The sequence below is a fragment of the Falco cherrug genome, chromosome 10 (genome assembly GCF_023634085.1).
Source record: "Falco cherrug isolate bFalChe1 chromosome 10, bFalChe1.pri, whole genome shotgun sequence".
In the NCBI taxonomy this organism is placed as follows: Eukaryota; Metazoa; Chordata; class Aves; order Falconiformes; family Falconidae; genus Falco; species Falco cherrug.
In genome coordinates, this window is record NC_073706.1 from 16,764,935 (window position 1) to 16,792,745 (window position 27,811).

The 27,811-nt window shown below is 58.4% G+C and overlaps 3 protein-coding genes across 6 annotated transcripts; 2 read left to right on the forward strand and 1 right to left on the reverse strand.

Moving 5' to 3' along the window:
* Nucleotides 1-27: 27 nt before the first annotated feature.
* On the forward strand, nt 28-7,554 carry CTSA (cathepsin A). 3 transcript variants are annotated; one of them, XM_055722058.1, is made up of 18 exons: nt 28-183; nt 465-651; nt 1,941-2,132; nt 2,244-2,319; nt 3,313-3,479; nt 3,574-3,685; nt 3,801-3,851; nt 4,123-4,209; nt 4,311-4,466; nt 4,815-4,906; nt 5,218-5,302; nt 5,440-5,531; nt 5,732-5,810; nt 5,956-6,104; nt 6,177-6,252; nt 6,362-6,451; nt 6,600-6,701; nt 6,853-7,554. In XM_055722058.1, exons 3-18 carry the CDS (start codon nt 2,074-2,076, stop codon nt 6,934-6,936), a joined length of 1,557 nt encoding a protein of 518 aa, XP_055578033.1. In that variant the 5' UTR covers nt 28-183; nt 465-651; nt 1,941-2,073; the 3' UTR covers nt 6,937-7,554. The 3 variants fall into 3 exon arrangements, with proteins under 3 accessions (XP_055578033.1, XP_055578035.1, XP_055578034.1); XM_055722060.1 differs by lacking the exons at nt 1,941-2,132; nt 2,244-2,319 and having other exon boundaries at nt 29-183; XM_055722059.1 differs by lacking the exons at nt 28-183; nt 465-651; nt 1,941-2,132; nt 2,244-2,319 and adding an exon at nt 3,085-3,234.
* Nucleotides 7,555-7,869: 315 nt separating this feature from the next.
* PLTP (phospholipid transfer protein) lies at nt 7,870-16,212 on the reverse strand. Of its 2 annotated transcripts, none has more exons than XM_055722061.1 (16): nt 15,143-16,212; nt 11,398-11,516; nt 11,091-11,190; nt 10,882-11,010; nt 10,575-10,730; nt 10,318-10,381; nt 10,120-10,183; nt 9,918-10,009; nt 9,606-9,782; nt 9,387-9,446; nt 9,124-9,285; nt 8,837-8,904; nt 8,712-8,754; nt 8,461-8,524; nt 8,304-8,380; nt 7,870-8,215 (listed from the first exon to the last, which is right to left on the reverse strand). In XM_055722061.1, exons 2-16 carry the CDS (start codon nt 11,507-11,509, stop codon nt 8,075-8,077), a joined length of 1,509 nt encoding a protein of 502 aa, XP_055578036.1. In that variant the 5' UTR covers nt 11,510-11,516; nt 15,143-16,212; the 3' UTR covers nt 7,870-8,074. The 2 variants fall into 2 exon arrangements, with proteins under 2 accessions (XP_055578036.1, XP_005444886.1); XM_005444829.4 differs by lacking the exon at nt 15,143-16,212 and adding an exon at nt 12,244-14,110.
* On the forward strand, nt 14,619-27,549 carry PCIF1 (phosphorylated CTD interacting factor 1). The gene is made up of 17 exons (XM_055722052.1): nt 14,619-14,775; nt 15,022-15,130; nt 17,991-18,129; nt 18,326-18,450; nt 18,889-19,026; nt 19,447-19,577; nt 19,812-19,966; nt 20,199-20,346; nt 20,559-20,642; nt 21,423-21,522; nt 21,734-21,896; nt 23,128-23,300; nt 23,797-23,883; nt 24,395-24,579; nt 25,095-25,188; nt 25,419-25,594; nt 26,425-27,549. The coding sequence occupies exons 3-17, from the start codon at nt 18,006-18,008 to the stop codon at nt 26,693-26,695; spliced, it is 2,154 nt and encodes a 717-aa protein (XP_055578027.1). The 5' UTR covers nt 14,619-14,775; nt 15,022-15,130; nt 17,991-18,005; the 3' UTR covers nt 26,696-27,549.
* Nucleotides 27,550-27,811: the final 262 nt, after the last annotated feature.

The following is a 27,811-nucleotide window of genomic DNA, read 5'->3' on the forward strand; positions in this document are numbered from 1 at the left end:
TCCTATTTCCGGAACCCTCGGTAGCTCAGCAGCGTGGGTGCAATTAGCTGCGGCTGGTTCTTTTCTCAGATTTTAAATGAGAGGTGACTCAGGTGCAGCCTCTGGGCCTTGGTTCAATCGCTGTCCAAGAGCCAAACCAGAGAACACCCTAGGGCATCGTGCTGGGCCAGAGTGGAGCCACAGGTGGGGCCCAGCTGTTTCACCCGTCCAGGGGCTCTCACTGGCACTGGGCAGGGCAGAGCTCTTTCAAGCCCGACCACACCGTGCCTAGCCTGCTCCGACCTTGGGGCTAGTTTTGGCTGGCTGGAGTGCTTATCTGCCTCAGCCGCGCAGGGCTGCATTGTGCCGAGTGCTGGGTGACAGGCAGCAGATGCCCTTTGCCTTTCCTGCACGCTGCCCCCTTTGCTGCGTTGCCCGTCACCAGCAGCTCAGCTGCTACTTCTGTTTTTCACTTTGCTATCCAGACCCCAGCCAGGGACAGAGCCGCACTGGGACTGATTTTTAAACCCTACGGAAGTGTTGCAGAAACCAGAGCTCCTGCAATCTTAGCCGAGGGGAGGAAGCCAGACTGCATCTCTGCAGCGGTGCCTGTGCCAGCTGCAGTGCTTGCGGGACCCGTGGCCGCGGTGGGAGGGAGCAGCTTTCCCAGAGGTACGTGTTCCAGCGCGAGTCCCTGGTGAGTGGTGAAGACAGGCCCCCCAAGGCAGCTCAGCGGCCTCCTGCAGCAGGCTCTGGCCGGTTGCCCTTGGCACGCTGCTGGGGCAGGGAGACCGGGTAGGCGGGCATGTGTAACATCGCTGTTCGGGTAATCCAGCTCACAGCTGGCAGGAAGAATCCCAGATTTCAGCCTTGAGACAGAAGCAGCTGAACTTTGCACCAGTAAGAGAAGCTGTGGATGGGGGTGGCCAGCACCCAGGCACTAGCTCTCCTGGCTCTCATCTCACTGGATCCTCGGCTGATTTTTCCATTATGGTGCTAATTAGCACTTACTGACCTGACTCCTCACAAGAGCCAGCAACCAGCACAGGCTTTCCTGGCCCCTCCCCAGCCAGCCGAGGGATGCCAGATATTGCCCAACCTCCGATGGCATCACAGCTTGCCTGCCCAGGACACCCCGCAGCCGGGGCACGTGGCACATGTGGGGGCATGGCATGTGTGCTGGGGGGGGCAGCAGGGCACAGCCGCATGTTTTGATGCCAAGGCAGGTCGTCACTGGGCTCCAGGTGGCTGTGTGCCCGTGGGGTGAGGCTGGGCATGGTGGGGGCTCACCAGCCCCCCGAGAAGCAGCCCCATGAGTGCCAGCGCTGGGCTTCGGTGAGGGGCGTCTGGCTGGGGATGAGTGCGGGGCTGCAGGAGTGCGGCTCTGCAGTCCCGCAGCCTCCGGTCCGGGGCAGCGCAGGGCACTGACCCCCATCACTCTGCTCAGGAAGGGCTGGACTCTGCCCGGACTGTCGCTGCTGGGGGCTGGTGGGCGCTCTCCCCCAGCCCCGGCACAGCAGCAGGCAGCAGAGCTTTTGGCAGATGCTGCCTGCCAGTGACTGTGTGGGGTCTTGCCCATGCTCTGCAGGGCCTGGGGGCTCTCCTGTGGCCTCTGCCCCATGTCCCTCTACCCTGTGGCATGCTCTGATGCTCCCACTGTTGGGGACTATGGGGTGACCCAACCTGAGCCCCTGCCCGCGCCGGCTCCAGGACATGCCCCAGGGAGGGGGCAGGTACCTACAGCCGTATTCCACTGGGATGACCCGGACGCTCTTGGTGGAGGCAAAGACGTCAACCACGGCGTAGAGTGGGCGGCTGGTGGGCAGGTGCCTGGCGCTCGGCCCCATGTCCTCTCCATTGATGACGATGTGCATGTCGGCGGTGCCATCGGGCTGCGGAGCATACAGCACACCAATCCGGCTGCGCCGGGCGGTCGCAGGCAACGCATTCGTCTTGTACAGGTCATCCAGGATGTGGCTGTAACGCCCAGGCCTGCTGCGGCCCACCAGCGTGTCGCGGGGGATCCTCACCTGCTCGATCAGCAGAAAGGGCTCCCAGGGGGGACCCCGTGCCCGCACCTCCTCCCCATCCACCATGACGCGGTTGTGGCTCCGGGTGATGGCAAACACCCAGGTGTCCCCCATGTTGACCAGGTCTGGCAGCGAGTACTCGGGCACAACCTCCAGGCTTTGGGGGTCGTGGGCCGTCAGCCCCACACGCAGGTGCCCGCACCAGCCCAGCTCCTTCTCCTCAATCTCCACCAGGAAGATCTGCCCGGGTGCCAGTGGCTCCTGGCTGAAGCAGAGCCCGTTGGCGAAGCTCTCCACCCGCGTGGCCCGCGTGCGTGAGGCATTCAGGCGGACGTTGGTGCCATGGACGTGGTGGAAGCACACAGCGAGGCGGCACTGGGCAGCCATCGCCGCCACCGCTATTTTTATCTGTCCCTGTCACAGCTGCTGTGAGGCAGTGACGGACCTTCAACGCAGTGACAGCCGGCTTGGCGTGGAGGGGTCCTAGTGCCGCAGGGGAGCGTGGGGGGGACCCACAGCCGGGCCCTACCGCCTTCCCGGGCCACAGGCACTCCACACGATGCCTGCCCGGCAGTGCCAGGCAGTACCTGGTGGCACCCAGCTGTAACCAGTGACACCTGGCAGTGCCCGGCAGTACCCGCTGATGCTTGGTGGCACTCAGCTGTACACGGTGATGCCCAGCAGTACTCGGTAGCACCTGGCTGTACCCAGTGATGCCCAGCAGTGCCCGGTGGTGCCCGGTGATGCTTGGTGGCACTCAGCTGTACCTGGTGATGCCTGGCAGTGCCTGGCGGTAGTCGGTAGCACCCGGCTGTACCTCGTGATGCCCAGTGGCACCCAGCTGTACCCAGTGATGCCCAGCAGTGCCCGGTGATGGGCGGTGGCACCCGGTGATGGGCGGTGGCACCCAGCTGTGCCCACCGGGACACCGGACCCCTGGTGCCAGCTGCCACCGTCGTGCTCGCGGGGGGCCGAGGGCCGAGGGCTCCCACGTGGGGGGTCCCGCCGTGGGGGGTCCCGCCGTGGGGGGTCCCGCGGGACCCCGAGGGGGGCGGGGCGGGGCAGGGCGGCTCTCACGTGCGCGCGCGGCCCCGCCGCCCTCTTGGGTGTTGATTGGCCGCCGCGAGGCCCCGCCCCGATCACGTGAGCAGCGGAGGTCATATGGGCGGGTGTCATGTGCCCACCGGGACCGTCGGCGCCGGGAGCTGCGCCGGGAGCGGCCGGGGTTAGCGGGGGGGGACGGGACGGGGCGGCCAGGCCATTCCCGGTCAGCAGCGCCTCGACCTCCCCTCCCGCTCCGCAGATGGGGCCGGTGCCGCTGTCCGTGCTGCTGCTGCTGGGGCTGGGGCTGAGCCGGGCCGCCCCCCGGGGCCACGAGGTGACGTTCCTGCCGGGGCTGGCCAAGCAGCCCTCCTTCCGGCACTTCTCGGGCTACCTCTGCGCCGGGCCAGGCCAGCATCTGCACTACTGGTACGTGGGGGCCCGCCGGTACCGGGGCCGGGCTGCCCCCCCCGAGCGGCGGGGGCGGGGGCCTGGCCGGATGCTGACGGCCATGTGTCCTCAGGTTTGTGGAGGCCCAGAGCAACCCCCAGAGCAGCCCCCTGGTGCTGTGGCTGAACGGGGGTCCCGGCTGCAGCTCCATGGAGGGCTTCCTGAAGGAGCACGGCCCCTTCCTGGTCAGTAAACACGGCCAGCCCAGGGCCACCGGGGGCTGTCAGGCTGTGTGGCACGAGCTGTCCCGCTGGGGCCAGCCCGGTTGTGCCCATCGGTCAGCGCCTTCTGCTTCCCCAGATCCAGCCCGACGGGGTCACGCTGAAGTATAACGACTATGCCTGGAACAAGGTATGGGCACAGGCGCTGCAGTACTCCAGGGCTGTGGGGAGAGGGTGGCTCCGAGCCAGTTCCTCCTGCCCTCTCCATGGAGCTGAGCCACGGCCCCCTCATCGAACACACCCTTCTCTAAAGCTGCTGTGGAGCAGGGCAGGAATGCAGCCCTGCCAGTGCAGGCCGGGCACCCGTGGGTGCTGCCACTGGCAAGGCCGGCAGCCCGCTGCCTCGCTAGCTGGGGTGAGGCCACCCCCCCGAATCTCCAGCTCCTCTGCTGTCCCTGCAGATTGCCAATATGCTCTACCTGGAGTCCCCCCCCGGCGTCGGCTTCTCATATGCCGAGGACAAGAAGTATGCCACGAACGACACTGAGGCGAGTGACCCATGCTGCTGGGAGGGACCTGCCTCCTGCCTGCCCCAGCTGTGGCGCGGGGGTCCTGCCTTGCTGCCTGACCCCACTCCTCCTACCTGCAGGTTGCTCGCAACAACTACCTGGCGCTGAAGGATTTCCTCCGGCTCTTCCCAGAGTACTCCAAGAATGATCTCTTCCTCACGGGGGAGAGCTATGGTGGGGTCTACATCCCCACACTAGCGGAGTGGGTGATGCAGGACCCCAGCCTCAACTTGAAGGTGAGCGGCTGGGCTCTGCCGCTGGCCCAGCCTGAGCTGGGGAGCAGAAGGCTTGGTATGGCCTCACTGTGGCTCTTGAGTGGTACCGGGGTGGGGACTGAGTCAGGAGCATAGGGTAGGTCTGGCCCCACAGCCTTTCATCTCCTGGGGTGCTGGCAGTGGCTGCTGGTGGACGTGTCCGTCTCTGCTGGGTGGGGTGAGGGGAGTATTCTCAGGCACCCCTGACCCTTCCTGTTCCCTCTGCGGAGTAAACAGTGCCACATCTGCTTCCTGTCTGATGCTGCTGTCGCTGCAGCTGCCCTGTGGGGAGCTGGAACACAACAGAGTTGTTTTCTTCTTGCCTTGCAGGGAATCGCTGTGGGAAATGGCCTCTCATCCTATGAGATTAACGACAACTCCCTGGTTTACTTTGCCTATTACCATGGTCTGCTGGGGACTGAGTAAGAGGAGGGGGAGTGCTACTGCTAGGCGCACTGTCTCTGTGCGAGAAGGATGGGCGCGTGGCCAGGGACAGGGCTGGCTGGGTCAGTGGTGTGTGGGACAAGGGAAGCTCCTCACCTGATGCGGGCCAGCAGCTGGGCTGTGGAGGTGGCCCCTCATCCTGGGCAGCTCCCCTGGGCACGTTGGTTTGTGGGATGCACGGGACACTGGGCAGAGCTGTGTGCCATGCAGCTGCAGCCACGGCTGCTGGCTTTGTGTCAGTGTTGCTATGTGGGCAGTGCAGTCCAAGTCCCCTGCTCTCTGCCTACAGGCTGTGGAGAGAGTTGCAGGCCTTCTGCTGCTCCCAAGGGAAGTGCAACTTCCACGACAACTCCAACTTGAACTGCACACTCAAGGTGAGGGGAACTGGAGCCCCCAGGCACATGCCCAGTGCCAGTGTCTGTGACCAGCACCCACCCACCTGGCGCTGGATATGCCCACAGTCCCTTGAGTGTCCTGCTGAGCCCCAAACTCTCCTTGCGGCTTGTTGCAGATGGAGGAGATGATTCATATTGTAGAGGAGTCAGGCCTCAACATCTACAACCTCTACGCCCCGTGTGATGGCGGTGTCCCTGGGAGCATGAGGTGAGGGTGGCCCCAGGGAGGGCAGGTCTCTGGGCACTGGCTCGCTTTGGTTTGCAGCTTGTGGGTCCCGGCTGGCAGAGGGACGCAGTGGGCTGGGCACTGGGGACAGGCGGACTGTGTCTGGCTGCCATCGAGGGCTCACTCAGGGAGGGCCGTGAGCCCTTGTTCCTAGCCTGTCCCTGTGTTCGTTCTGGCTGCAGGTATGAGGGTGGCTATCTCATCACACATGACCTGGGCAACTCCTTCATCCGGATGCCGATGAGGTTCTCCTGGCGGCAGGTGAGCCTGGGCACCTGTGCCACTGGGCTGTGAGTGTTTTCTGCCCAGCTGGCAGTGGTGCTTGTGGGCAGGAGGGGACAGAGCGGATGGTCCTGTGGGGCAGCACCAGGTGCTGCTGTGGCAGGGACTCTCAACTCTTTCCCAGAACCTGTTCCGGATGCCAGTAGCCCGAAAGAAGGTCCGGATGGACCCGCCCTGCACCAACTCCACAGCCCTCAGCACATATCTGAACTCCCCAGAGGTGAGGAAGGCTCTCCACATCTCCCCCGATGCTCCGGAGTGGCAGGTGTGCAGGTGAGCAAGCTCTGGGTGTAGGGAGGGGCTGCTGTGAGTGTGAGCAGCCACCTGATGCCAACGCCTCCACAGCTTTGAGGTGAACCGCAGCTACAAGCGCCTGTACATGCAGATGAACGACCAGTACCTGAAGCTGCTTGGAGCCACGGTGCGTGCTGGGGAGCCTACCGGACCCTGGGACTGGCTGTGCCAAACCGGCCTCGTGCCTGGCTGGGGCTGCATCCCTGTGAGATGCTCACCCTCTTTCTGCTCTGCAGAAATACCGGATCCTGGTGTACAATGGGGATGTCGATATGGCCTGCAACTTCCTTGGGGATGAGTGGTTTGTGGACTCCCTGTGCCAGAAGGTAAATGGGCAGGGCAGGGCCGGGGTCAGGCCGGTCCCCAGCTCTGGGCTGTGCAGCCGGCTGTGTGCTGCAGCTGGTGAGGGGGTGGGCAGGGGTGCCTGCCTGCCACGGGTAGCCGAGGCACTGAGGGTGCTGCCACTGGTCCCAGGTGCAGGTGGCTCGCCGGCCCTGGCTCTACACTGAAGGAGGCGAGAACCAGATTGGGGGCTTCGTGAAGGAATTCACCAACATCGCCTTCCTCACTGTGAAGGTAGGGCTGAGGGGCTCTGCGGAGAGAGGTAGGCACGCCTGGGCACCAGTGCTGCCGTCAGACTGGGTGGTGTCGGCTGTGCTGCAGGTGTTTGCAGGGCTGCAGCAGCTCCACGGCTGGCACTGACCTGCTGCTGCCTGTTTCCCCACAGGGAGCTGGCCACATGGTGCCCACAGACCGGCCCCTCTCTGCCTTCACCATGTTCAGCCGCTTCATTAAGAACGAGCCTTACTAGGAGCTGTGGAGGCAGTGCCTGGCATCCCAGCTGCCCTCACCACCCGGCAGCTCCTGCACAGCCCGTCCTTACTGCTGCTCCGCTGTGCCTGGGCTCCCTGCACCATGAAACCACTCACTCCTGCAGCTGGTGGGGCTCCCCCGGCCCCAAGCCCTGCAGGATGGTGCCCAGCTGGACAGGGTGGATGATGGGGCTGCCTGCAAGTGGGTGTGGGGGGCCCAGGGTTGGGGTGAAGAAGCTATCTTTGCTGGGTGAGAAGTTATGCCCCTGCTGCAGCCGCCTCCTTGCTTGTGGCTTCCTGTCTCGCCTCCTCCCTGTCTGGAGATGCAGCTGCTTCCCTCCTGGGAAGGGACCACTTCCCCTATACCCCGCAGCCCCCGCACGCACACAGCCCTGGGCAGGCTCTGAGCCAGCTGCCCCTTGCTAGGAAAGCACAGTTCACATGGTGGCTGGGGGCAGCTGGGCACTGCTCCTGCTGGGGCCTTCTCCTCCCTTCCAAACTGTTCCCACATCTCGTCCTGCTGAAGGAGGCTTTACCGTGAAGACAATCCCACCACCTGCTCACTGCCTGGGGCATGCAGTGCTTCTGGGAACTTGCAATAAACTCTCCGAACAAGGTGGTTCTGCTCCTCATTGCCCAGCTCCTCACACCATTCTGCTACCCGCTGCTTTGCTTTCCTTTGCCCTCTGAGGAGTACCACTACGTGCTGAGGATCCAGCTGATGCACTGTGCTGGGGAGCCAGGGCCTGTGGTCTGTGCCCCCTGCTCTGCCGGGGGTCACCAAGGCCTGGAAACAAGCCACCTGCAGAAGTAGGGCAAGTGCAGTTGCTCTGAGTTCCCTCTGCCACTGTTCTAAGCTGTGTCTGCCCCTCCCCCTGTCTCTCTCCATGTGCTGGGTGGCTGTGTGGTCTAAGCAATGAGGCTGCACAGGCTGGAGTTGAGTGGTTTATTAGTGTAAAGAGAAGGGGTGCAGCAGGGGTTCCCAGAGCAGCTGTCTCCACCCTGCTGCTGCCCACAGGGGCACGGGCACCCTGCAGGATGTGCCAGTGGTACCAGGGAAGCTGCTTCCTACCTACAGTCTACGGGTCCAGCCCGGGATCTGCCCTTGCTCCTTCACCCTGGACCAAGTGGGAAGAGCTAGAGCTGGTGGGGGTCCATGCTGGGCTCTGCGGGCCATGAGCTTGGGTAGGCAGGGGTGGTAGGCGCTGGGTGGTATTTCTCAATCACCTCCCGCAGCCCCTTGGAGAAGTGGAGATCAGCTCCCACTGTGAGGAATCCCTGCGAAGGGGAAGAGCATTAGCATGAGGCTGCGTGTGACTGCACCCTGCCCCAGCAGGGCCCAGGCTGTCCCCATCCCACCACATACCGCGTGGTTGGTGACCACCTCTTTGGTGAAGTCCATGCCTTCCGGCAGTGGGATTTGCACTCCCTTTTTAGTCCTCTCTACAGGGAGGGAGAGATGCAGTGAAGTCAAGTACCACTGTGCCCCCAGCCCAGCTGTGCGCGGCAGCCGTGGTGCCTACCGTTAATGATGGGCATGATCGTCAGCTGCAGCAGGGTCTTCAGTGGTGCCTGCAGTGAGAACAGCTAGGGAGAGAGGAGCATGGGTGAGTGCAGCAGCAGCAGACCTGCCTGCTGGTGCAGGGCATGCCTGCCCTTAGCACTGATGGGCCATAAGAGGTGCCCTCTGACGTGCAGCCCCAGCCCTTCCCCAGGCTGTGACTGGGGGCTAGCAAGGGAGGCCAGACCCCTGGGCTGGCACAGGTCTGCTCACCGCTAGCGACTCCAGCGCAGACTGCTTGGAGTAGATGCGAAACCTGCAGGGGAGAAAGCAGCCATGAGCGGGGCATGAAGGGAACCCTTCCCGCAACCTCCACGGGACCCCAGCACGGGCCATACCGTCGCAGGTCCAGCTGCACGCGCAGCGCCTTCCCTTGCAGAAACACCTTGGCGCTCAGCTTTGTTTCCTAGGGAGAGAGAAGGCTGAGTCGCAGCCCTGCTGTGCCCAGTGCAGGCAGGCAGCTGGTCAGGCTGGCTCCTCTTCCTCCTCCGTGAGCCCAGTTGTCCTGCTTTGGGACACCAGAGCTTTCCTATGTGGGCTGGGAAACATTCTTCCTGTGTGCGCTGATGTGGGGGCACAGGGACCCCCAGCCACGCACACTGCTCCCAGCCAGCCCCCTGCTCACCATGGCCATGCTGGAGAGTTGGACAGCAGGGCGGCCCTGGGGCACCAGCGAGATGTTGAGGAAGGCAGAGACTGAGACCGAGGTGCCGGAGGGTTTGATGACGCAGCGGGGGGGAGCTGACACCTGCAGCACCAGCCGCAGGGGAGCATCCACAGCGGGGCTCTGAGGAGAGCAGGTGAGCTGGAGGCACAGAGCTGGGCAGGGCTGTGCTCTGCCCCAGGGGCTCCCCCGTGCCTCCCACCCCAGCCGGGTGCTCCCCTCACCAGCATGAAGATGGTCCCAAAGAAGGTGGCTCTCAGCAAAACCTCCAGGTCCTTGGGCACCTGCAGGGAGGATAAACCACTGGCAGGTAAGCAAGCAGTTGCTGTTGATCCCAGCAGAGCTGCTCCCTGGATAGCACCCGGCAGGCTGAGCCCAGCCCTCCCTCCCGCCTGGCAGCAGGCCCCTGCCTGCATGGAGCTGGGTGTCCCAGCACTGCTTACCTTCTCCCCCTGGAGCTCTATGGCCAGGACACCCGCCTGGAAGTATGCGTGCATGGCTGAGTCAAAAAAGTACTCGGAGAAGGCAACGTAGACCATGCGCTCAGTCTCCTTGATCACTGGCTCCACTGCGTGGTTCTCCAGCTCCTGATTCTCCCTTGCACGGGGGAAGAACATGCCCTGGGCCGAGAACAGGAGACATTTCTGCAGTCATAGCACAGCCCACCATGCTCACTCAGTGATTCCCGGTGTGCATGCTGGCACAGCCACTCCCACGGGGACTGCGAGGGACAGCAGGGCATGGTCAGCATTCACCTTGAAGTCTAGGTCCAGGCTGTCTGTGGAGACAACCGGATCCCGCAGGAGGGAGTAGTCAATCCCAATGTGCTCATCCACGTAGTTCCTCACTGCCAGGGAAGATGTGCCGTTGTGACCAAGCCCATGGGCAGCCCCATGGCCTGCTTTGTCCTCCCCACAGTGAGCAGGGTCTGGGCCCTTACCACAGGGCAGCACTCACCTGGCACTGTGTCCAGCACGGAGTTCAGCAGCACCAGGCTGGCATGCTCCAGGGATGGGCAGATCTGAAAGGCAAGGGGCTGAGCTAAGAGGGGAATCACTCCCAGGTCCAGATGAGGACCTGGACCCTCCTCCTGCTGCGGGGCCTGGAAAAACCAGGCTCCCCCAGGCTCCGCTGCCTGCCTGCGCTCAGCCGTACCTGCTGGCTGAGGAGGAAGCGCATCCCTGTCACAATGAAAGTGCTCAGGAACTCGTAGACCTTCCTGCAGGACACAAGAGCAGCTCTGCAGCTGCTTGCCTTCCCCTGTGGCTCCAGCCCTGTCCCTTCGTCCCCACGCGGGCACACAGATAGGGGTGGGGAAGTCCCAAGGGTGCAGAAAGCGGGGTCGGGGAGCTGGGCACAGGCAGAGCTGGTCTGGCCAAGGGACAGGCCCACCGCAGTGGGGTCAGGCATACCTGAGTGTGCCGGAGAAGCCTGCGTGCATTCTGGCAATGGAGGCGTTGCAGGTGATGTTAGAGATCTTCAGGCGCCCAGCCTTGTCCTTGGCCAGCTGCAGCACTGTGTGGATGTTGACACCATCCGCAGAGGCATTGATGGACCCAATATCATAGCTAGAAATCAGGAAAGCAGATGAGAGGAGCACATGGCTCCTACCAGCTGCAGGGCAGGGATGCAAGGCAGCCACAGCATCCAGCAGGCATGGCCGAGTAGTAGTCAAGCAGTTCCCTGTAGGGTAGGCTGTAGGGTGGGGAGGGAGCTCACAAGAACCAGTAGAGCAGCTGTCTCCGGAAGCGCAGGCTGATGGAGGCATTGTTGATGCTGAAGACGAGGTACTGCTGAGGCTGGAAGTGCAGGTCAGAAAGTGCCAGCTGCAGGTCCATCACCTTGACCCTGCAAGGGAGGGGACAAAGACGGTCGGATGGACAGATAGGTGCGGGGAGCCACATGCACGGGAAGCGGGTGGCACTCACTGGCTGATGTTGTAATGGAACTGCCCCTCCTTCCCATGCAGGTCTGACATTGTGATGTTCTGCAGCTCCTGCTCCACGAAACGCAGCCCTTCCTCCTTCACTACAAAGCAAAGCAAGCCTGGGCTGGCCATAGCCAGGCTGTGCTGCCCTCCCAGCAGCATCACCCCCCAGCCCATCCCCCTGCTCCTCTTCACCCGCATGTGTGGGCACTGTGGGCAGAGCCTTACCCAGGTGCAGACCCCAGGAGCAGCATCCCAACCTCCCTCCTACCCAGGCCCTGGGATCAGGATCCTGGCTGGCCCCTTACCCAGGTCCAGCCCCTTGGAGGTAATCCGGATCTTGCAGCCAGGTGGGCTGTGTGAGGCTGTGACCAGCCAGGGCAGGAGGAGGAGGAGGAGGAGGCAGCTGCCGGCAGCCATCTCGCACCTGGAGGCAGAGAGCAGGGTCAGCATAGGCTGGTCTGGAGCAGCACATGGGGGACACCTGGCCACCCTGGGAGAAAGGCGGCTGCTGCCTGACCTGCGCACAGCCCTGGGGCAGGGGGCGGCTCCGCTGGCCCCCCCAAAACTCCTCAGTGCTGCCGAGGTCCCCATCACCTGAACTCCCATGGACCAGCAGCCCATGAGTGGCACAGCTCCCACCCCAGGGTGCTGCGCTGAAGCCCCCAGCACAGACCCTGGGGGGCCTGCAGGGTCTCAGGTCCCCTGGGAACACTCGCTGCCCTCAGCTCCTGCCAACAACGGCAGCGTCCCACCCCCACCCTGAACACACCCAGCTCCCAAAACTGCATAGTGAGGCATGAGTCCAGCACGTGCTGCTGTGGTGAACCCCAGCACCCCACAGAGAAGGGAACCCTCTCCTGTGGGGCTACCCACAGCTGCACAGCCCCCCCCGCCCCGGAGATGTGCTGCCTGCCTGCATGCTGGGCTGAGATGTGTGCTGGAGCCTGTCCATCCAGCAGCAACAGGCAGAGCTCCCTGCAAGACTGTGGGGATGGTCCAGAGCTTCTCCCCACCAGCATTTTCCCCCAGTTCTCTGCAAGGGAGAGGACAGGGACCCTCCTGCCCAGGGCCCAGAGCCGCCATCCTTCCCCAGGGCCGTGCATGGACCCAGGGGTTTGCCTACACAATGCTGGCTGGGTTCCGGTACTTACAGTAAGGCTTGTCCTCGGCTCCCCTGGTGTGGGGAAGCTGAATCACGCGAAGGGAGGGAGGGAAGGAGAACACCAGTAGCTCCAGGAGTTTCTTTTGAGCTGGCTGAGGTTCCCTTGCCTTTATATATCCCACCAGCTGCCACTCCTTGCGAGCCCACAGCTGGGAGGAGACAGCGGGACTGGGAGGATGCAGGTCTCTAGCATGCTGAGCCCCGGCTGCCTGCCAGCACAGGCAGAAAGACAGCGGGTTGCTCAGACACCCAGGCTCCAGGCTGAGCACACAGCCTTCCTCCCCTGCTGCTCCCCACATGTCCCACACGCACAGCCACACACCACGTCCCTGGGCCTCCCCGGCACCCAGGCAGTGCTCAGCCTGCGAGGGACACATGTACAAATGAGGTCCAAGGGGTCCATCGTGTCATGTCAGCCCCCACTAGTCTGCCTTACAAAGCCTCTGCTGGTGCCAAGACCCCAGCTGCCCTCTGCCAGCTCCAGCCCTGCCTGGCAGGGTCTGCACCAGGGCTGGAGCCCAATGTAGAACCTGTGGCACCAGGCCAGGGGTGCTGATGGGGGCTGGTTCATGCCCACCTGTGATGTGAGCCCCAGGCAGAGAAGCTGCTGAGGCTGCTAGATCCTCAGCACTGCTCCCGCTGCGCTGCCCAGGCCCCTGCCACGGGCAGCCGGGCAGCTCAGGGCCTGCGGGACATGCCCCTCTGACTGCAGTTGCCCAGCTTGCTGCCAGCAGCCTGGCAGGCACTGGGGTACATAGCACCATGACGGGTGCTGCCAAAACAGTCCAGCACCATAAGGGGTGCTGCTAAAGCGGCCCCAGCAATGCCTGCACTGCCATGCTGCTCATCCCGCCCCTGTAAGCGTCTGTCATGAGGGGATGAGCAGCTCCCCAGGCTACAGCTTCCCTCCAAGGCCCCTGCCTGAGCGGACTGCAGGGGTGCAGCCAAGGGGCTGCCCCTGCCCTCACCCCCATTTGAGGCTGCTTGACCCTCCTCACTCCAAGGATCGAGGTTTCATGCTGTCCCTCCATAGTCTTCTACCCCCCCAGGCCGTGCAACTGCAACAAGGGCTTGGTCTGAGCCAGCACTTTGCGCTCTGGGCAATTATCTGTGCTGTAGGGCAACAGAGCCAGGCTGCAGGGGCTCACACCTCCAGTGCAGGGAGACTTGGTGCTTACACAGCACTTATCCCTCCAGAGCTGCTTTGCCAGCATTAACTCATTAAACTGACCCCGGTGCTCTCGGAGCAGAGGGCAGGACTTCTGGAAGAGCGAGCAGGTCAGACCACTTCCCAGCATGACAGAAAGCCACTTGGAAAGCTGGGTAGGGGGACACACTCCAGAGGCAAAGGGCAGGAAAGGGCCCCACAGCTGGGGGTGATGGCCCCATGGCCAGTGCCCATGGTGGCGATGGGACTCAGTAAGGGCCGTGCCCCCCTTCCCCATCCTGTGTTGTCCTCCAGCACGTCGCACTGGATGCGGGCTGCTGCCGTCACGCTGCGAGTACCGCACTCCGGCAGGGGCCGGGCTCCTGCGCTGTGGGCAGCAGTGACACACGTGCCCCAGCGAGCGCACGGCCTGGGCTCCAGGACACAACCGCCGGGCACAAAGGGCCCCGCTGCTCACCTGCCGGAGCCCCAGCCATGCTGGGCAGCGCAGCTGGGCACGCGGGCCATGGAGGAAGGCGGCCGCGCCGCAGCTCCTGCCGGTCTCAGAGCAGGGGAGCGATCCCCAGGAGCAGCGCGGCCGCCTGGCTGCATGCCCCGGCTCCACTGGGCAGGGTACGGCCAGGCACACGTGCGCAGGGTCACCCGCCACACACTGCCACCGCCGGCCTCTGCCACCGTTTGAGAACCGAACCTCGCAGACCAAGTTAACGTTAGCGAGCAGGGGGGGGAGGGGGCGGGGGGGCGCCCCCGGGGCATTCCCGTCAGCAAGCACCGGCTGCCAGGGCCGCCCCGACTCGAGGCCCCACTGCGGGTGCCCGCCGCGGCCGCACACCGGGGCCCAGCTGCCTGCCCCACCCCGGCGCCGCCGCGCTTCAAAGGCCCTTTAGTGGCGACCGCGTCGCGGCCGCGCCCAGCCTCTGGCAGGAGCCGCCCGCGGCGGGGGGCAGGGCCGCGCCGCAGCGGCCGCCGCGGGCCGCAATAACAGGCTGCGCGGCCCGAAATAGCGCAGGCGGCCGGGCAGCCTGTGCCCACAGCTGGGCGGGCCGCGCCTCAACAAAGATGGCGGGCGGGACCGCGGGCCGCCCTCCGCGCATGCGCCCGCCCGAGCGCGGGCCGAGCTCCGCGCAGGCGCCCTGTCGGCGGGCCGGGGTGCGGGCACAACGCGCATGCGCGGTCCCGGGGCCGGGCGGCGGCGCCTGCGCACTGCAGAGGGCGGGGCGGCCCCGCGCCTGCGCACCGGCGGCCCGCGGTCCCGGCGCAAGATGGCGGCGGTGGGGCGGGCGAGGCGGAGGTGGGGCGGCGGCGGGAGACGCAGCGGTGCCCGGTGCCTACAGCCCCCGACCTCACGCCCAGGTAAGCGGCGCACCCGCGCGGCCGGGACCTCCCCTGGCGTGGGAAGGGGTGCGGCGGCGGCGGGCGGGCGGCCGGCGGAGGGGAGGCGGCGCAGGCTCGCGGCCGCCATCTTAGAGCGCGGCCGCCGCCGCCGCTGCGCCTGCCCCGGCTGGGCTGCGCTGGGCGCCGCGCTCCCGGCGCCGCGCCTGCGCGCGTCCCGGCGGCTCCTCCCCCGCGGCGCGCCGTAACGGCCTCCTGTCTCCGCAGCGGCCCCCGCGGGCCAGGCGCGGGACGTCCCGCTATGAGGATGCGGCCCCTGCGCGCCAGCGGCGAGCACGGAGCGACGGCCACGCGTCCCGCCAGGCAGCCCGCCACCGTAAGTACTCGCCTGCCCGGGCGCGGGGCCGCCCGGCCTCCGCCCCGCTTAGACCGCGGCCCCGGACTCCTCCCGTCCAGCCTGCAGAGTTGCCGCCGCCGCCGCCTCCGCTCCGCACTCGCTGGGCCCGTGGCTGCCCGCCGGTCCCGGCCCGCCGCGCCGAGGAGCTCCGTCCCGTCAGCGCCTCCGGGAGGGCAGCCCCGGGAGTTGTCGCCCCGCTGCCCGGCAGCACGCGTCCCCTCGGCAGACACGGCCCCTCGGTCCCCAGCGTGCTGGCCGCCTGTGCGTGCCGCCTCGGGAGCTCCGTGCTCTCCTCGGCCCCGTCCCACCGGGCCGGGCGCAAGGGCTGGCTCTGGGGACAGGCAGAAGTACCGCTGGAAGGAGGCGGTGGCCTGGTTTCCAGCCTCCTGAAGCCGCCGTGGCTCTGGGATGAGGGAGAACCTTGCTGTGTCCCAGGGGTCTGTCGCTGCTCTCCTTTGTTCGCATTTGCTGTTGTCTTGTATAAAATCGTTGCCTTGCTGAAATGGAAACGAATAATGATCCTGTTTGCTGTACCTCTTTACTTTGTGTCTTCTTCCACCTTGCTGTGGACTCTCTGGTTGTGCTGCTGCTCCTAGGTTGTAAGCTCTCTGGGCAGGGACAGCGTTCTACTATGTCTGTGAAGTACTGTATGCATTGCCACGGTGTATAAAAACAATACCGTAATCACCATAAAATGCTTACTCTGGATCCCTTTCACTGTCGTAAGTCCCAATACTAGTTACATACAAGTAGAGTTGCTTCTGTCAGGATTCCTTTTAGTTTGCTTTTTTCCTTTTCCCAGACTTTCAGGGTACTTGGATTTAATGCTTGTCAAGACTGATCAAGTGAAAAAGCTTCTTGTCTACTTCCACCGTTCTAGTTTATCTGTAAATGAGAGAAGGCAAAAACAGTGAACTGTATTTGACGGCTGTTTTGAGCGGTCGGTGGTGAAAAACACTGGCAAGTCGCTGCAGCCGGTGTGTGCTATCCAGTCTAGGAAGATCGCAGTACCCAGTGCTCTCCCTAACTTCTTGAAATACATCCTTGGCTCACTTTGAGAGGTCTGGTCCTGTCAGTACATATCCGTTCATTACCAGTGTGTTGTCTGTGTAATGTGCAGGACACATCAGCAACTGCATGTGCAAATATCTTGTTGGTCTAAGGAGGAGGGGCCAAGCATGTCCGTCAAAAGCTGCTGCACCTGCAGTGCTGCCCGATGGGGCTCCTGCCCTGCAGCCCTGGGGCCCCTTGGGCTCCGGCGTGCTTCCCTGCACTGAGAAACCCCAACACGAGGCTGAGCTGCTGCCGCTGGCTGGGCTAACCTCACTGCCTTTCTGGCAGCTAGCTGAAGTGAAGTGATTGTAGAGGGCACGGCGGGGTTGGAGTTCAGGAGGAAGCGCGTGAATAAACAAATATTGCACAATGCTGACCTGCTGAGGCAATTAAATATTCATGATTGCGTTGGTACACTCTGTAGCAGACACTTTTGCCTGTGGGCTTGGTTATTGTCTGCCTAGTTCTGAGCCGAGACTGAAACTCCAGGCTTTTGCGGTGTCCCATACTTTTCCTTGCTTGCCCCGACTGGAAGGATGGAAGCATCTTCCAAGGTGCTGAAACGGTCGAGTTCCTCAATGCATCACACTGATTCCACAACCCATAATATAGACAACTGAGCTAGTGCCTGCTAATTCTTTGTCGTTTTCTCCTGCTGTTCTGCTCTTCTGAAATAGTCAGCAAGACTTTTAATGGACAGGAAAGGGAACAAAGGTGAATAAATCCAAATTACTTAGCCTGCAAACCAAGCCAGAGGTTTTTATTTAAGAGATGATGATAGACAAGGGAGCCTACTGCTGAGGCTACCATAGTGTTCAGTTAAAAAACACACTTTGGTATACAAGATTGTGCTAGTGCAGCCCTAATTTTGGTGGTGTGTAAGGCGTCTCTGAAGGCCTGATTAGAGTTAAATAACTGAGGTAGACGGTAGTTATTTAAAATGCCTTGTTTCCCTGCCAGTTCATGGCCCTTGTATTTAAGGCTGCCAGAGAGGAGCAATCTGCAGTGCTGTTTCAGAAACTTCCCCAGGGGGAAAGAATGGTGACTAAGAGAGGAAAAGCCTGGCTGTTTCTGTCCAGCTGGCCACATTAAATTATGATTAAGAGTAGCGTTATTGTTTCAACAGACCTTCTTTTGCATAACTGTTATTATGCAAATGAAAAAGTACCAAAGGCTAAAGCAGCCTGGCTGAGGCCTTACGGCTAGTCTGGGCCTGGGATGTACTGAGGAAGGTAGTTCAGGAGTTCCTAACTCCTAGCCTGTGGTCCTCTGAACCACTGAATTTGTTACTAGTGAAGCAGTAGGGCTGGTTTACGTAGAAGTCTTTAAATAAAGGTCTTTTTGTTTAAATTGTGTGTAGTTATATGTGTGTAAATGTTGATGTAAACTGTCAGAGGATAGCAGATCAGATACGACTAGTGTTAGTGTGGCAGAAGGTGGTACGTGTTCACAGAAGAGTGTTATTTTATTTTTTTATGTTCTCAGTCCTGATGTATGCGACCAGATGCTGTACTTTTAGGAGAGATCTAGCTGAGAAGTGATTATTTTGAATGCTGGCCTTAAGAACTCTTTGGCGACACCATTTAAAGCTCAGCATTCCTCATAGCTAGTTGTATCTGGGATAACAGGTATTTTTCAGGGTTTAGGAGCTGTTTTGTGTGTTTTGTGCTGGTTCAAACCCTGTTTTATTGTCAGAATGAACTTGTAGTGCTACGGCTGAGTGGGCCAAGTGGATCTGGGATCTTTCCTGCCTTAACACGGATTTTATGGCTCTCTTGTTTTCTAGTGCGGTTGCTGAGAAATGGCCAATGAGAATCACAGAAGCCCTGCAGAGGAAGCCTCTCTCATGAGTCACTCACCTGGCACCTCCAACCAGAACCAGCCCAGCTCCCCCAAACCTATGCGACTGGTACAGGACCTGCCAGGTACCGACTCTGCTTTTGGGAAGGCCCAGCACAGGGTTCCGCAGGGCCCTGCTAGCAGGGGAGGGAAGGTGAAGCGAGGCCACTAAGGAAGGCTAGGAACAATGCAGATTTCAGAATGCGCTGTGACAGTAATGGGGACCTGAAGGGCAGGGCTGTTGTTCAGGACTGCTCTTTGACTCTCTCACTGTCTTCTCAGATGAGCTGGTGCAGGCTGGCTGGGAGAAGTGCTGGAGCAAGCGGGAGAATCGCCCCTACTACTTCAATCGCTTCACTAACCAGTCTTTGTGGGAAATGCCAGTTCTGGGACAGCATGATGTCATTGTAAGTAAGCACTCTTCTCAAGGGGCTGTGCCAATATGCAGGGGCAGATGCTGTGGTCTTGTGGACTTCAGATTGCACATGTGGGAGGGTCTTTCTACCTTCACAACTCCTTGCTAAGTCCATCATCTGGCTTGGTTCCGATGAAATGTTCCTCCTTCAGGTGCACACTCAGGTAGTGCTGTTTCAGGTGTAGCACACTGCTCAAAGAACGCTCAGCCTGGGGGAGCTGTGCTGCATTTTTCTCATCTAAGTCTTAAAAAAAAAAAAAAAAAGCATACAGACACAGGTCTAGAAGAGAATTTTTTAGCTTTCTGCAGGTGTGAGTATTGGTGTCCTTATTTCCATCTGTTTGGGAGCGAAGAGGGCTCATTGCCTTTGTTTGGGCCTCTGCGGTAGCAGCTGATGAATTAACGTGTGCTGTTGTTTGGACACTCATAGTCAGACCCTCTGGGATTGAATGCAGCTCCGATGCCACTGGAAGGTGGGATTATAGATACCTCTGTGGAGAGCAAGCAAAGGAAGAGGAGATTCTCTGAGGAGGTTCCACTGAGCGGCAACAGTGTGAAAAAGCCCAAGGTGGGTCTGGTGCTGTGAAACAAAAGGGCTTAAGGATGTTCACACTGAAACCTAGGGGGGCTTGGGAGCTTGGACCTATTTTTTTTAACTGTGCAAGGTCAAGTCACCCTAGTATAACTCAAGCTGTGACAGCTGACACTCCGAAAGTACAAAAGTGGAAGCAGACTCGGGTCCTGCCAAGTTGCCGTTTCTCTCTTACAGCCTGAGGTGGAGTTTGGGAGTTGGGAGATAACAGTTGATGACTCAGAAATGTGGTAGCTTGCATGTCTGTGTTAACTTATGCCAACAGCAGGCCAGATACCCCCAGCAATTGCTCAAGCACATCCTGAATAGTGTGCAGGTGCAGGATTGTTAGATATATGGGACTGCTTCCCCTTTACCTGTCTCTGTGGAGCAGTAATTAATCTTTTACACACCTAGGCGGATGTCCCAGGGAACCCAGCTGCTCAGCCAGTCCCCAGCTCTCCCAGTATTCCAGGAACCTCTGTTTTGAAGGCATGGTGTGTTTCACCTGAAGATAAACAGCAGGCAGCTCTTCTACGACCAACTGAGTGAGTTGCCTCCAGTTGTCTTTAGTTCTTTTCTCGGTGGTATATTAGAGACACCTGGTTTTCCAGGTGTCTTTGAAGAATCTCGGGGACGTAACACTCCCCTATATCTTTGCAAGGAGTCTAGATAGTTCCATTTCCTGGCTGGTGAAAGAGCCCAAGGAAGCATCTTTAGAAGTAATATTTGATAATTAGCCAATGATCTGGCCATCCTGATGACATTTGTTTCTGCCATAGAGTATATTGGGACCTGGATATTCAGACAAATGCAGTGATTAAGCAGAGAGCACCATCTGAAGTGCTTTCTCCACACCCTGAGGTGGAGCTGCTTCGATCCCAGCTCATTCTCAAGCTGCGGCAACATTATCGAGAGCTCTGCCAGCAGCGAGAAGGTGCGTTTCTATTGCGCTCCCCTTATTCACGTTTTTAATCCCGCAGTACTGTGGTGTTCTTCCTTTTGGTTTATGTCTGCCTTGTCCGTGTGGTCTCTTTTTGTGACAGCTGTACTCGGTCACATTGTTGGTTGTGAACTCATTAGGCAGAATTCCCACGTAGTGATCCTTATCAGAGCTTCTGGGCATCTCTTTATGGTATTGATTAGACCCTTCTTCTGTGCTTCTCCAGGGATTGACCCCCCGAGGGAGTCCTTTAATCGCTGGATGTTGGAGAGGAAAGTGGTCGATAAAGGGACAGATCCTCTTTTGCCGAGTGACTGTGAGCCAGTAGTGTCTCCTTCCATGTTCAGAGAGATCATGAATGACATTCCCATCAGGTACTGTTCAAAGACAGGGCACCTTGATGGGATGTTTTTGTATTGGTCTGGTCCAGTGATATAGCTGCTGTGGTTCTGTGCTTTTGTGTTATACTTTTACTGATGAAGTGATAGGGTGCTGGTGATCTAAAGCTCAGGAACTGGATCTGGCCTCCGTGCCTGCCTTCGTGGCAGATGTGGAACTGATGCATGTGAATTTGAACTTACTTCAGGTTATCCAGAATCAAGTTCCGGGAGGAAGCCAAGAGACTACTCTTCAAGTACGCTGAGGCTGCGAAACGGCTGATAGAATCCAGGTGGGAGTTCCTCTTCCAGTGCTGTCACGTTCAGAAAAGAGGAAAAGGTCATAAGGATTTTCAGAGGGAACTGCTGCATCACACCTTATTCAGCATTGGTCATAATCTTACTGAGAAAAATCAGGGGTAGGAACATACAGAAGAAAAACAATATAGTGCCAGAGATGTCTTTTGATAGTAATGTTACAGTAAAATCTATTGTTGAGAAGCTGAATGTATGCAGAGACAAGTGAGAATCTGTGAAATACTGGACATGGAAATGACTTCTGTCATTTATCCCTGAGAAGAGAATGAGTGTTTCGGCACCCACTGCTCTTACAGAGCAACAAGCTTAGCGTGGTGTTTTATTATACCATGTATGATTTTTTCTGACAAGTTCTGCCACAGGACAGAACTGAGGAAGATAGCCTTGTGGGGAAAATAAAAAGCTTGTTAACAGGGTAGTTTTCTCAGAGTCACAAGCTCCTAGCAGTGGCTGTATTTGGAAGTGAGAGGCAAGATCAAAATGGACCATTTCCGTAGTAGATAAATTCTTTATCTGCCTCTCCTATTGCAGAGCGGACAGCAGACAGCTAGAGTGTGTTTTGGAGCGAGTATGGCAGTCCCTAGTCATAGAAATATTTGGAAGCACCTTCTGGAGAAGGCCAGGAGGGGAGTGACAGGGTAGGGCCTTGAGGAAGTGTCAGCAGCTGTGTTCCCCCTCTGACAAAACCCTTGTGCTGGGATGGAATACGTTGCTGTGCAGCCGTGGCTTAAATTTTGCTTCTCTGTGTTGTGCAGGAGTGCTTCACCAGACAGCAGGAAGGTGGTGAAGTGGAATGTGGAGGACACCTTCAGCTGGCTGCGACGGGACCATTCGGCCTCGAAGGAGGACTACATGGTCAGTATCCCTCTGCTTGTGCAGCTGAGCGCAGGGAGCCTGGGCAAGGATGGAAGGAGTGCTGGGGCCAGATAAAGGTCCTTCTGGAGAAGGCTGCGATTGCTTTCCTTTGCTTTGTGAAATGGGAGTGACAGTGGCGTGGAGACTCTGCACACCTCTGGGGAGTCCAGTGGCAGGTTGTGTGAGGAACTCTGGTTCTCTGGTTCTGCAGGACCGCCTGGAGCACTTACGCAAACAGTGTGGGCCCCATGTGTCTGCTGCAGCAAAGGACTCCGTTGAAGGCATCTGCAGTAAGATTTACTACATATCCCTTGAATACGTCAAGCGGATCCGGGAGAAGCATCTTGCCATACTCAAAGAGAACAATATATCTGGTATGCAGTCAGCTCTGAAGAGCTGTAGGGCTACAGCACTGCAGCATAAAAGCAACACACTCTGGCCTGTCCCCATTCCAGTAGCATTGTTTGTTGGGAGGGCTGTTCTGAGTCCGGGGAGTTGAATTTAATAGAGTCAGAAATAGCCAGCCCAGTATACGTTTTAGCTGACAGTCACACAGCGCCTATGCAGTGGGAAGGTATTTTCCAGTACTGTTACTGGGTGTAATATAAAATATCCTAAAAATATGATTTGTCAGGATTAAGTAGCCTGTTAGGAGCTGACCACACTGAACAGGATGTTAGTTCATTTCCCTGGACCATGCTTTTTTGCTCTGCTTCTTCGTGAATTCCTGAGGACAGCTGGCAGTCCCCTTCCTAATGCCTGGCGCCCTCTCCTCCTTCTCCTCTGCCACGTTTCTTGGGTTCTGAGCACCTTCTTCACCCCTCTGCCTCCCAGCGCGTCACTATGCACCCTTCTTCGTTTCCTGGCAGAGGGTTCATGTTCATTGATCTTTTCTCTGTTCTTTCTTCCTAGTTTGTATCTGTACTGCCTCCAGTCAAATTTTCCTTCTTCCATGGTCCCTGCTTCCTTCATCACACCGTTTTGTAGTCCTTTTCGGGTCCTAGCTTTCCTCAGACTCCCATCAGGTCCCAGCACCTGCCTTTTGCTGCTTGTTTTTGCTGCTTGTCTTCCCACTGGATTTAATCCGTGATTCCTTCTGACTGATCTTCCCTGTGAGCTCTCTTTTTTCCCACTGAAGCTGAGGCTAAGCTGCTGCCCGCAGTGGGTAACTACAAGGTGGCAGGAAGATTCCTTTGCCTCCTGCAGTTGGCAGCCTGGGAATATTTATTGTGCTTTGGATGAGTTTGGGGCAAACTGAAATAATAACAGTAGCAACAAGGGGAGTGTTCTACTTGCCTGGAATGTGCCTGAAGATGTGGGATGGTTGTGTGCGGTCTCTTGAGTCTGCTGTGTTAAGAGGTGGGGAAGTACTGTGAAGTGAGCCCTCTCTATGCTTTGGCAGAGGGTGATGGAATTAATTTGGGGAATCAGCTCTGAACCTAGGGAGCTGCCTATGAGATCTGTGAAGGACTATCACAGTGTTTGGGGGGGCTTCACTCTGCCCTTTAGCCCTGTTCCTATCGCTGCGTGTTTTGAGGTGGAAGAAAGATCTGTCCCAGGTGTCCTTGGATTCTAATGGGCTGCCTTTCTCTTTATTTTCTGTAGCTGAGATAGAAGCTCCTGAAGTCCAGGACAGGCTCGTATACTGTTACCCAGTGAGACTGGCCATCCCCTCCCCACCACTCCCCAGCGTGGAAATGCACATGGAAAACAATGTGGCATGTGTGCGGTACAAGGGGGAGATGGTGAAAGTGAGCCGCAACTACTTCAGCAAGCTGGTAAGGGCTGACTGCCAGTCCTGTGTGACTGGTCACAGACTGCTCTTTAGTGGGAGGATTCCTTTTTTCTTGCCCTCCAAGAAGAGGGACTGTGCAGAGGCAGGGAGTGCTGACCAGGCAGAGGCTGTCAAACATTGCCCGAGTAGCAGCAGAAGTGAGGACAGCTACTTTCACCTTAGTCAGGGTCAAGCTTCAGCTGAAAATATTTACAAGGTGTTGCACGTGTGCTTTGGATGTGTACTGTGCTGCAAGAACAGTTGTACTCCCAGCAAGGCAGCCCTTGCTGAGAGACACTTGCTGGTGTGGTACGTTCATTCACGCCGGTAAAGAGCTTGCAGTTCACTCGCATGGTAAAAGCAGATGTGCTGACAAGCCTCCATGCAGAGCCCCACCTGCTCCCATTGTTCAGTGTTCCTCTCCACGTCATGGTATGTCTGCGTACTGTCTTAACTTTGTTGAATCTGTTTGTGGTTAATGGCTGGGCTTTCTCTTCCAGTGGCTTCTCTATCGGTACAGTTGCATTGATGACTCTGGTTTTGAAAAATTTCTGCCCAGGGTTTGGTGCCTTCTCCGTCGATATCAGGTACTGTCTCATCACAGTTGTTGTACATCAGAAAGCCTTAGTAATAGTGGGGACCTGAAGTACTTGTCTTTGCTCTGGGGGGTGTCCGCAGCTCTGGGAGTCTGATGCAAAATAGGGTTTAAACTGGGTCCGTTGTCTGCTCCCAGTGTTTTGAGATAGGGCTGTGGTCTGGGGAGCAGTTGTGATCTTGACTGGAGACCTCAGTGGGGATAAAGATAAATTTTTATGAAAGAAACCTTCAGTAGTTCTTGACCGTGAGGGCCAGCTGAAGGTTCATGGGGGCTATATGTGAAAATTGACAGTTGGTTCGTGGGGCCTGAGTTGGATGAAATATCTAAAGAGCATTCTTGGGTACATGCAGGGGACCTACATGAATTTGAGAAAGGACGAGGGGGCCCTGCATACCTAGAGGAGTAGGTGCATGGACGTGTGGCCCTGGGTCCGTGGTCAGTGGAGGGAGCAGCAGGAACAGCAAGTGCAGGCACGGCTCACCGGGGTTTGCTCTCCTCAGATGATGTTCGGTGTGGGTCTGTACGAAGGAACTGGTCTGCAGGGGGCACTTCCTGTGCACATCTTCGAAGCCCTCCACAAGCTCTTTGGAGTGAGTTTTGAATGCTTTGCCTCGCCCCTGAATTGCTATTTTAAACAGTACTGTTCGGCCTTCTTGGATACAGACGGGTATTTCGGATCCAGGGGGTGAGTCTTACGTTCCGGTGCCCTTGCCGTGTATCTGTGTGGGTGCATGTGTGTGCAGTGCCTCAAGACAGGCTGACGTGTCTGTGTCTTCAGGGCAGCGGCCGGTTGGTTGTGTGATGTCTGCTCAGAAGGGTGTGTACTTCAGGCCTGCCTAAATGCAATGAGTGGACACAGACTGGCTGTGAAACTGTCAGGGCTGTGCCGTTAGTCCAGTAGTGGGGCTCTGGTCCCTGAAGTAATGCAGTTTATAGGTCTGCCAGTGCTTCCTCTTGTTCTGGAGAATGGGAGACTTGGGCCCTCAAGCAGCCAGCTTGAATCAGCAGTCACCTTCAGTGGCTACAGGTGGAGCGTGTCCCCAGTGACTGGTCCCACTGTTGGATGCAGCAGGCCCTGCACGCTGGGGATTCAGGCTTTCTGAGAGTATGACTGCTTCTTGTTAGCAAATGGATGCTTTTTAAGGTGTGAGAGTTAGAATGCTAGCCTCTCTGATAGGGATCTTTGCCTTTTTCTTCCAGCCCGTGCCTGGATTTCTTTCCTGTAAGTGGCTCTTTTGAGGCAAATCCTCCATTCTGTGAGGAGCTGATGGATGCCATGGTCTCTCACTTCGAGGTACGTTCGCTCACCAGTGGGGTTCTTCTGAATGGAGCTGTGCAGTCAGTCCTCTCCTCCCCACTGCTCCTGCACCCTCACAGCAGGGCTATAATGCAGAAGGCAGAGGACGGCGACTGCTGCGGCACCACTCTAGAAGCAGAAGTGTTTCCATGGAATATGGAAATGTCCATACTAGACATGTCATTGCTCAGCCGGCACTGAGATTGTTCATGTTCTTCTTGAACTAGAAACTGCTGGAGAACTCCAGTGAGCCTCTCTCCTTTATTGTCTTCATCCCCGAGTGGCGGGACCCTCCTACACCAGCCCTGACCCGTATGGAGCAGAGCAAGTTCAAGCGGCACCAGCTCATCCTTCCAGCCTTTGATCACGAATACCGCAGCGGGTCTCAGCATGTCTGCAAAAAGTAGGCCTTTTTCTCGGGTCCTTCTGGGAATGCGTTTCTGAAGCTGTTTGACAGAAATATCCTGTCCCAAGCTGAAATCAGTAGGAAGTAGGGAGCAGGCAAGGACAAATGCAGTGCATAATCGCTCTGGGTTTTTAAGATAGTCGTACAGAGTGTTGGGAATCTCATGGCCATCCAATGACTACCAGGTTATTTCACTAACAAAAAGCTTGTGAGTGGCGTATTCCTTGGGTAAAGTCCAGTGTGAATAGGTCATACATGTGGTGCTGCGGTGATCATCTGTGCTCCTCTGCCAGCCCTCTGATCTGGTGATCCAGCTGAGCAGCGCTTCTGGGGCTGCCAAACGCCGCAGCAATTCGTTGTCACTTGGGGGGAAGCAGAAACAAGGGTCAGGCAGGATCCTGGTCCTCAGCAGAGCAAGCTGGCCATTGGTTTGCTGTTTAAGCAACAAGTTCAAGCAACAACTTGTTTGAGCAACCAGTGCTTAAACACTTAAGTTCTCTGTACCTGATTAAGACTGATGCCTTGCTGTGATGAGTCTCCTTCTGGGACAGTGGTGACGCGGTGCACATACATGCTTGTAGAGCGCTACGTGGCTATGCAGCATCAGTGCTTCTCTGAAAGTTCACAAGCCTTTGCCTTTACTCAGAAATGCCTGATGCTGCACTCTGCCTGCTTTTTTCCTCAGAATGAGAGAAAAGGACGGAGATGAATGCTTGTCCTAAACATGACACGCAGTTGAGAGGAGGGGTGGGTGCTAGGAATCGGGTCTGGGTGGCAGTTCTGTGACTCCTGGGTGGGTGCTGAGTGCCTGTTCTCTTCCCTTGCAGAGAGGAGATGTACTACAAGGCCGTGCACAACACAGCCGTCCTCTTCCTGCAGAACAGTGCGGGCTTTGCCAAATGGGAGCCCACGCCGGAGCGGCTGCAGGAGCTTGTTGCAGCCTACAAGCATTCAGGCCGGACCCTCAGCTCCTCCTCCTCGTCGTCCTCCTCGTCGTCGTCCTCCTCCTCCTCCTCTTCCTCCTCCTCCTCCACAGCAGACAAAGAGCGGGAGCTGGGCCGGGAGCAAAGCAGCAGCCGGGAGACTAATCCCAACTAAGGTGCAGAGGTGCGAGGCAGCAGGGGAGGTGCCAGCGGCCTGAGGAGGCTTGCTGGGGCGGTGGAGAGACTGCTGGCTGTGCAGCACCGGCCCGGGGGACTCTTGCACAGCAGCTCCACGGCACCTGCTTTCCTCTGTGAACTGCACACTGCCCCGGCCCAGGAGTGCTGGGGAGCACCCGGCCGCCGGTGGGGAGAGGAGGCTGAGCTGCGGCCCCCGCCGGAGGGCAAGGGAACGCAGCGTGGTACAGCAGGAGGAGCAGGCAGCCCCTTCGATGCCAGAGCACCAAGGGAAGGGGCAGCCAGAGCTGGGATGCATGCATGGGCGAAAGGACGGCAGGACAGATGGAGGGACGGATGGCAAGTGCAAGTGCTCGGCGCGCAGCGCCACAGCTGGAGGGGCCCCAGCAGCTGGCCACAGCCTGGCGCCGGCAGGAGAAGGACGGGCAGAGCCCGGGGGCTCCTGCGGCCGGACTGGCACCAGCACAGCTCCGTGTCCATAGTGTAAATAGTTCTGTCCGTGGCGCCCGTGCTCCCCGCAGGGCTGCTCCCATTGCATCCGTGTTCCTTTCCCACATGTGTGAGTCCCGTGTTTGCCGACGCTGTGTACCGTTTAGGGGAGGAGCGGAGAAGAGGAGTTTCTTTGGTGTGTAAAGACGTCTTTGCAGCTGTTTTGTAGTCGTTGTGGTTTTTATGCGGAGCCTCTGGGCTTTATTTAACCTCCTTGGGTTTTGTTTTGTAAGGATTAATTTAACACCGCTAACCATTTTATTACTTTTATCAAGAAGAGCAAAGTCTATTTTTGATTTCTGTTTCCTAGTTCTTAGGAACATTAAAAACCAGCATACAGCTCTGCCCCGTGTCTGTGCCTTTCCTTCTCTGTTGGCTAGGGGCCTGTGGTCACAGCCTGCTCTTGCCTCTGGCTGAAAGGTAGAAAAATACTGGTTCTTTCTTTTGCTGGGTTTTTTTTCCCCAGAACCCTCTGGCATCTGACCCTTTCTGTGCTGCAGTGCCCTGCTGGTGAATTTTTTTTCTTAATGACCAGCTTGGACCCCCTAAAGCAACCTGACCACAGTCCTCATGGCTTGTTGACTGCAGCTGCAGTGAAGAGTTTGGC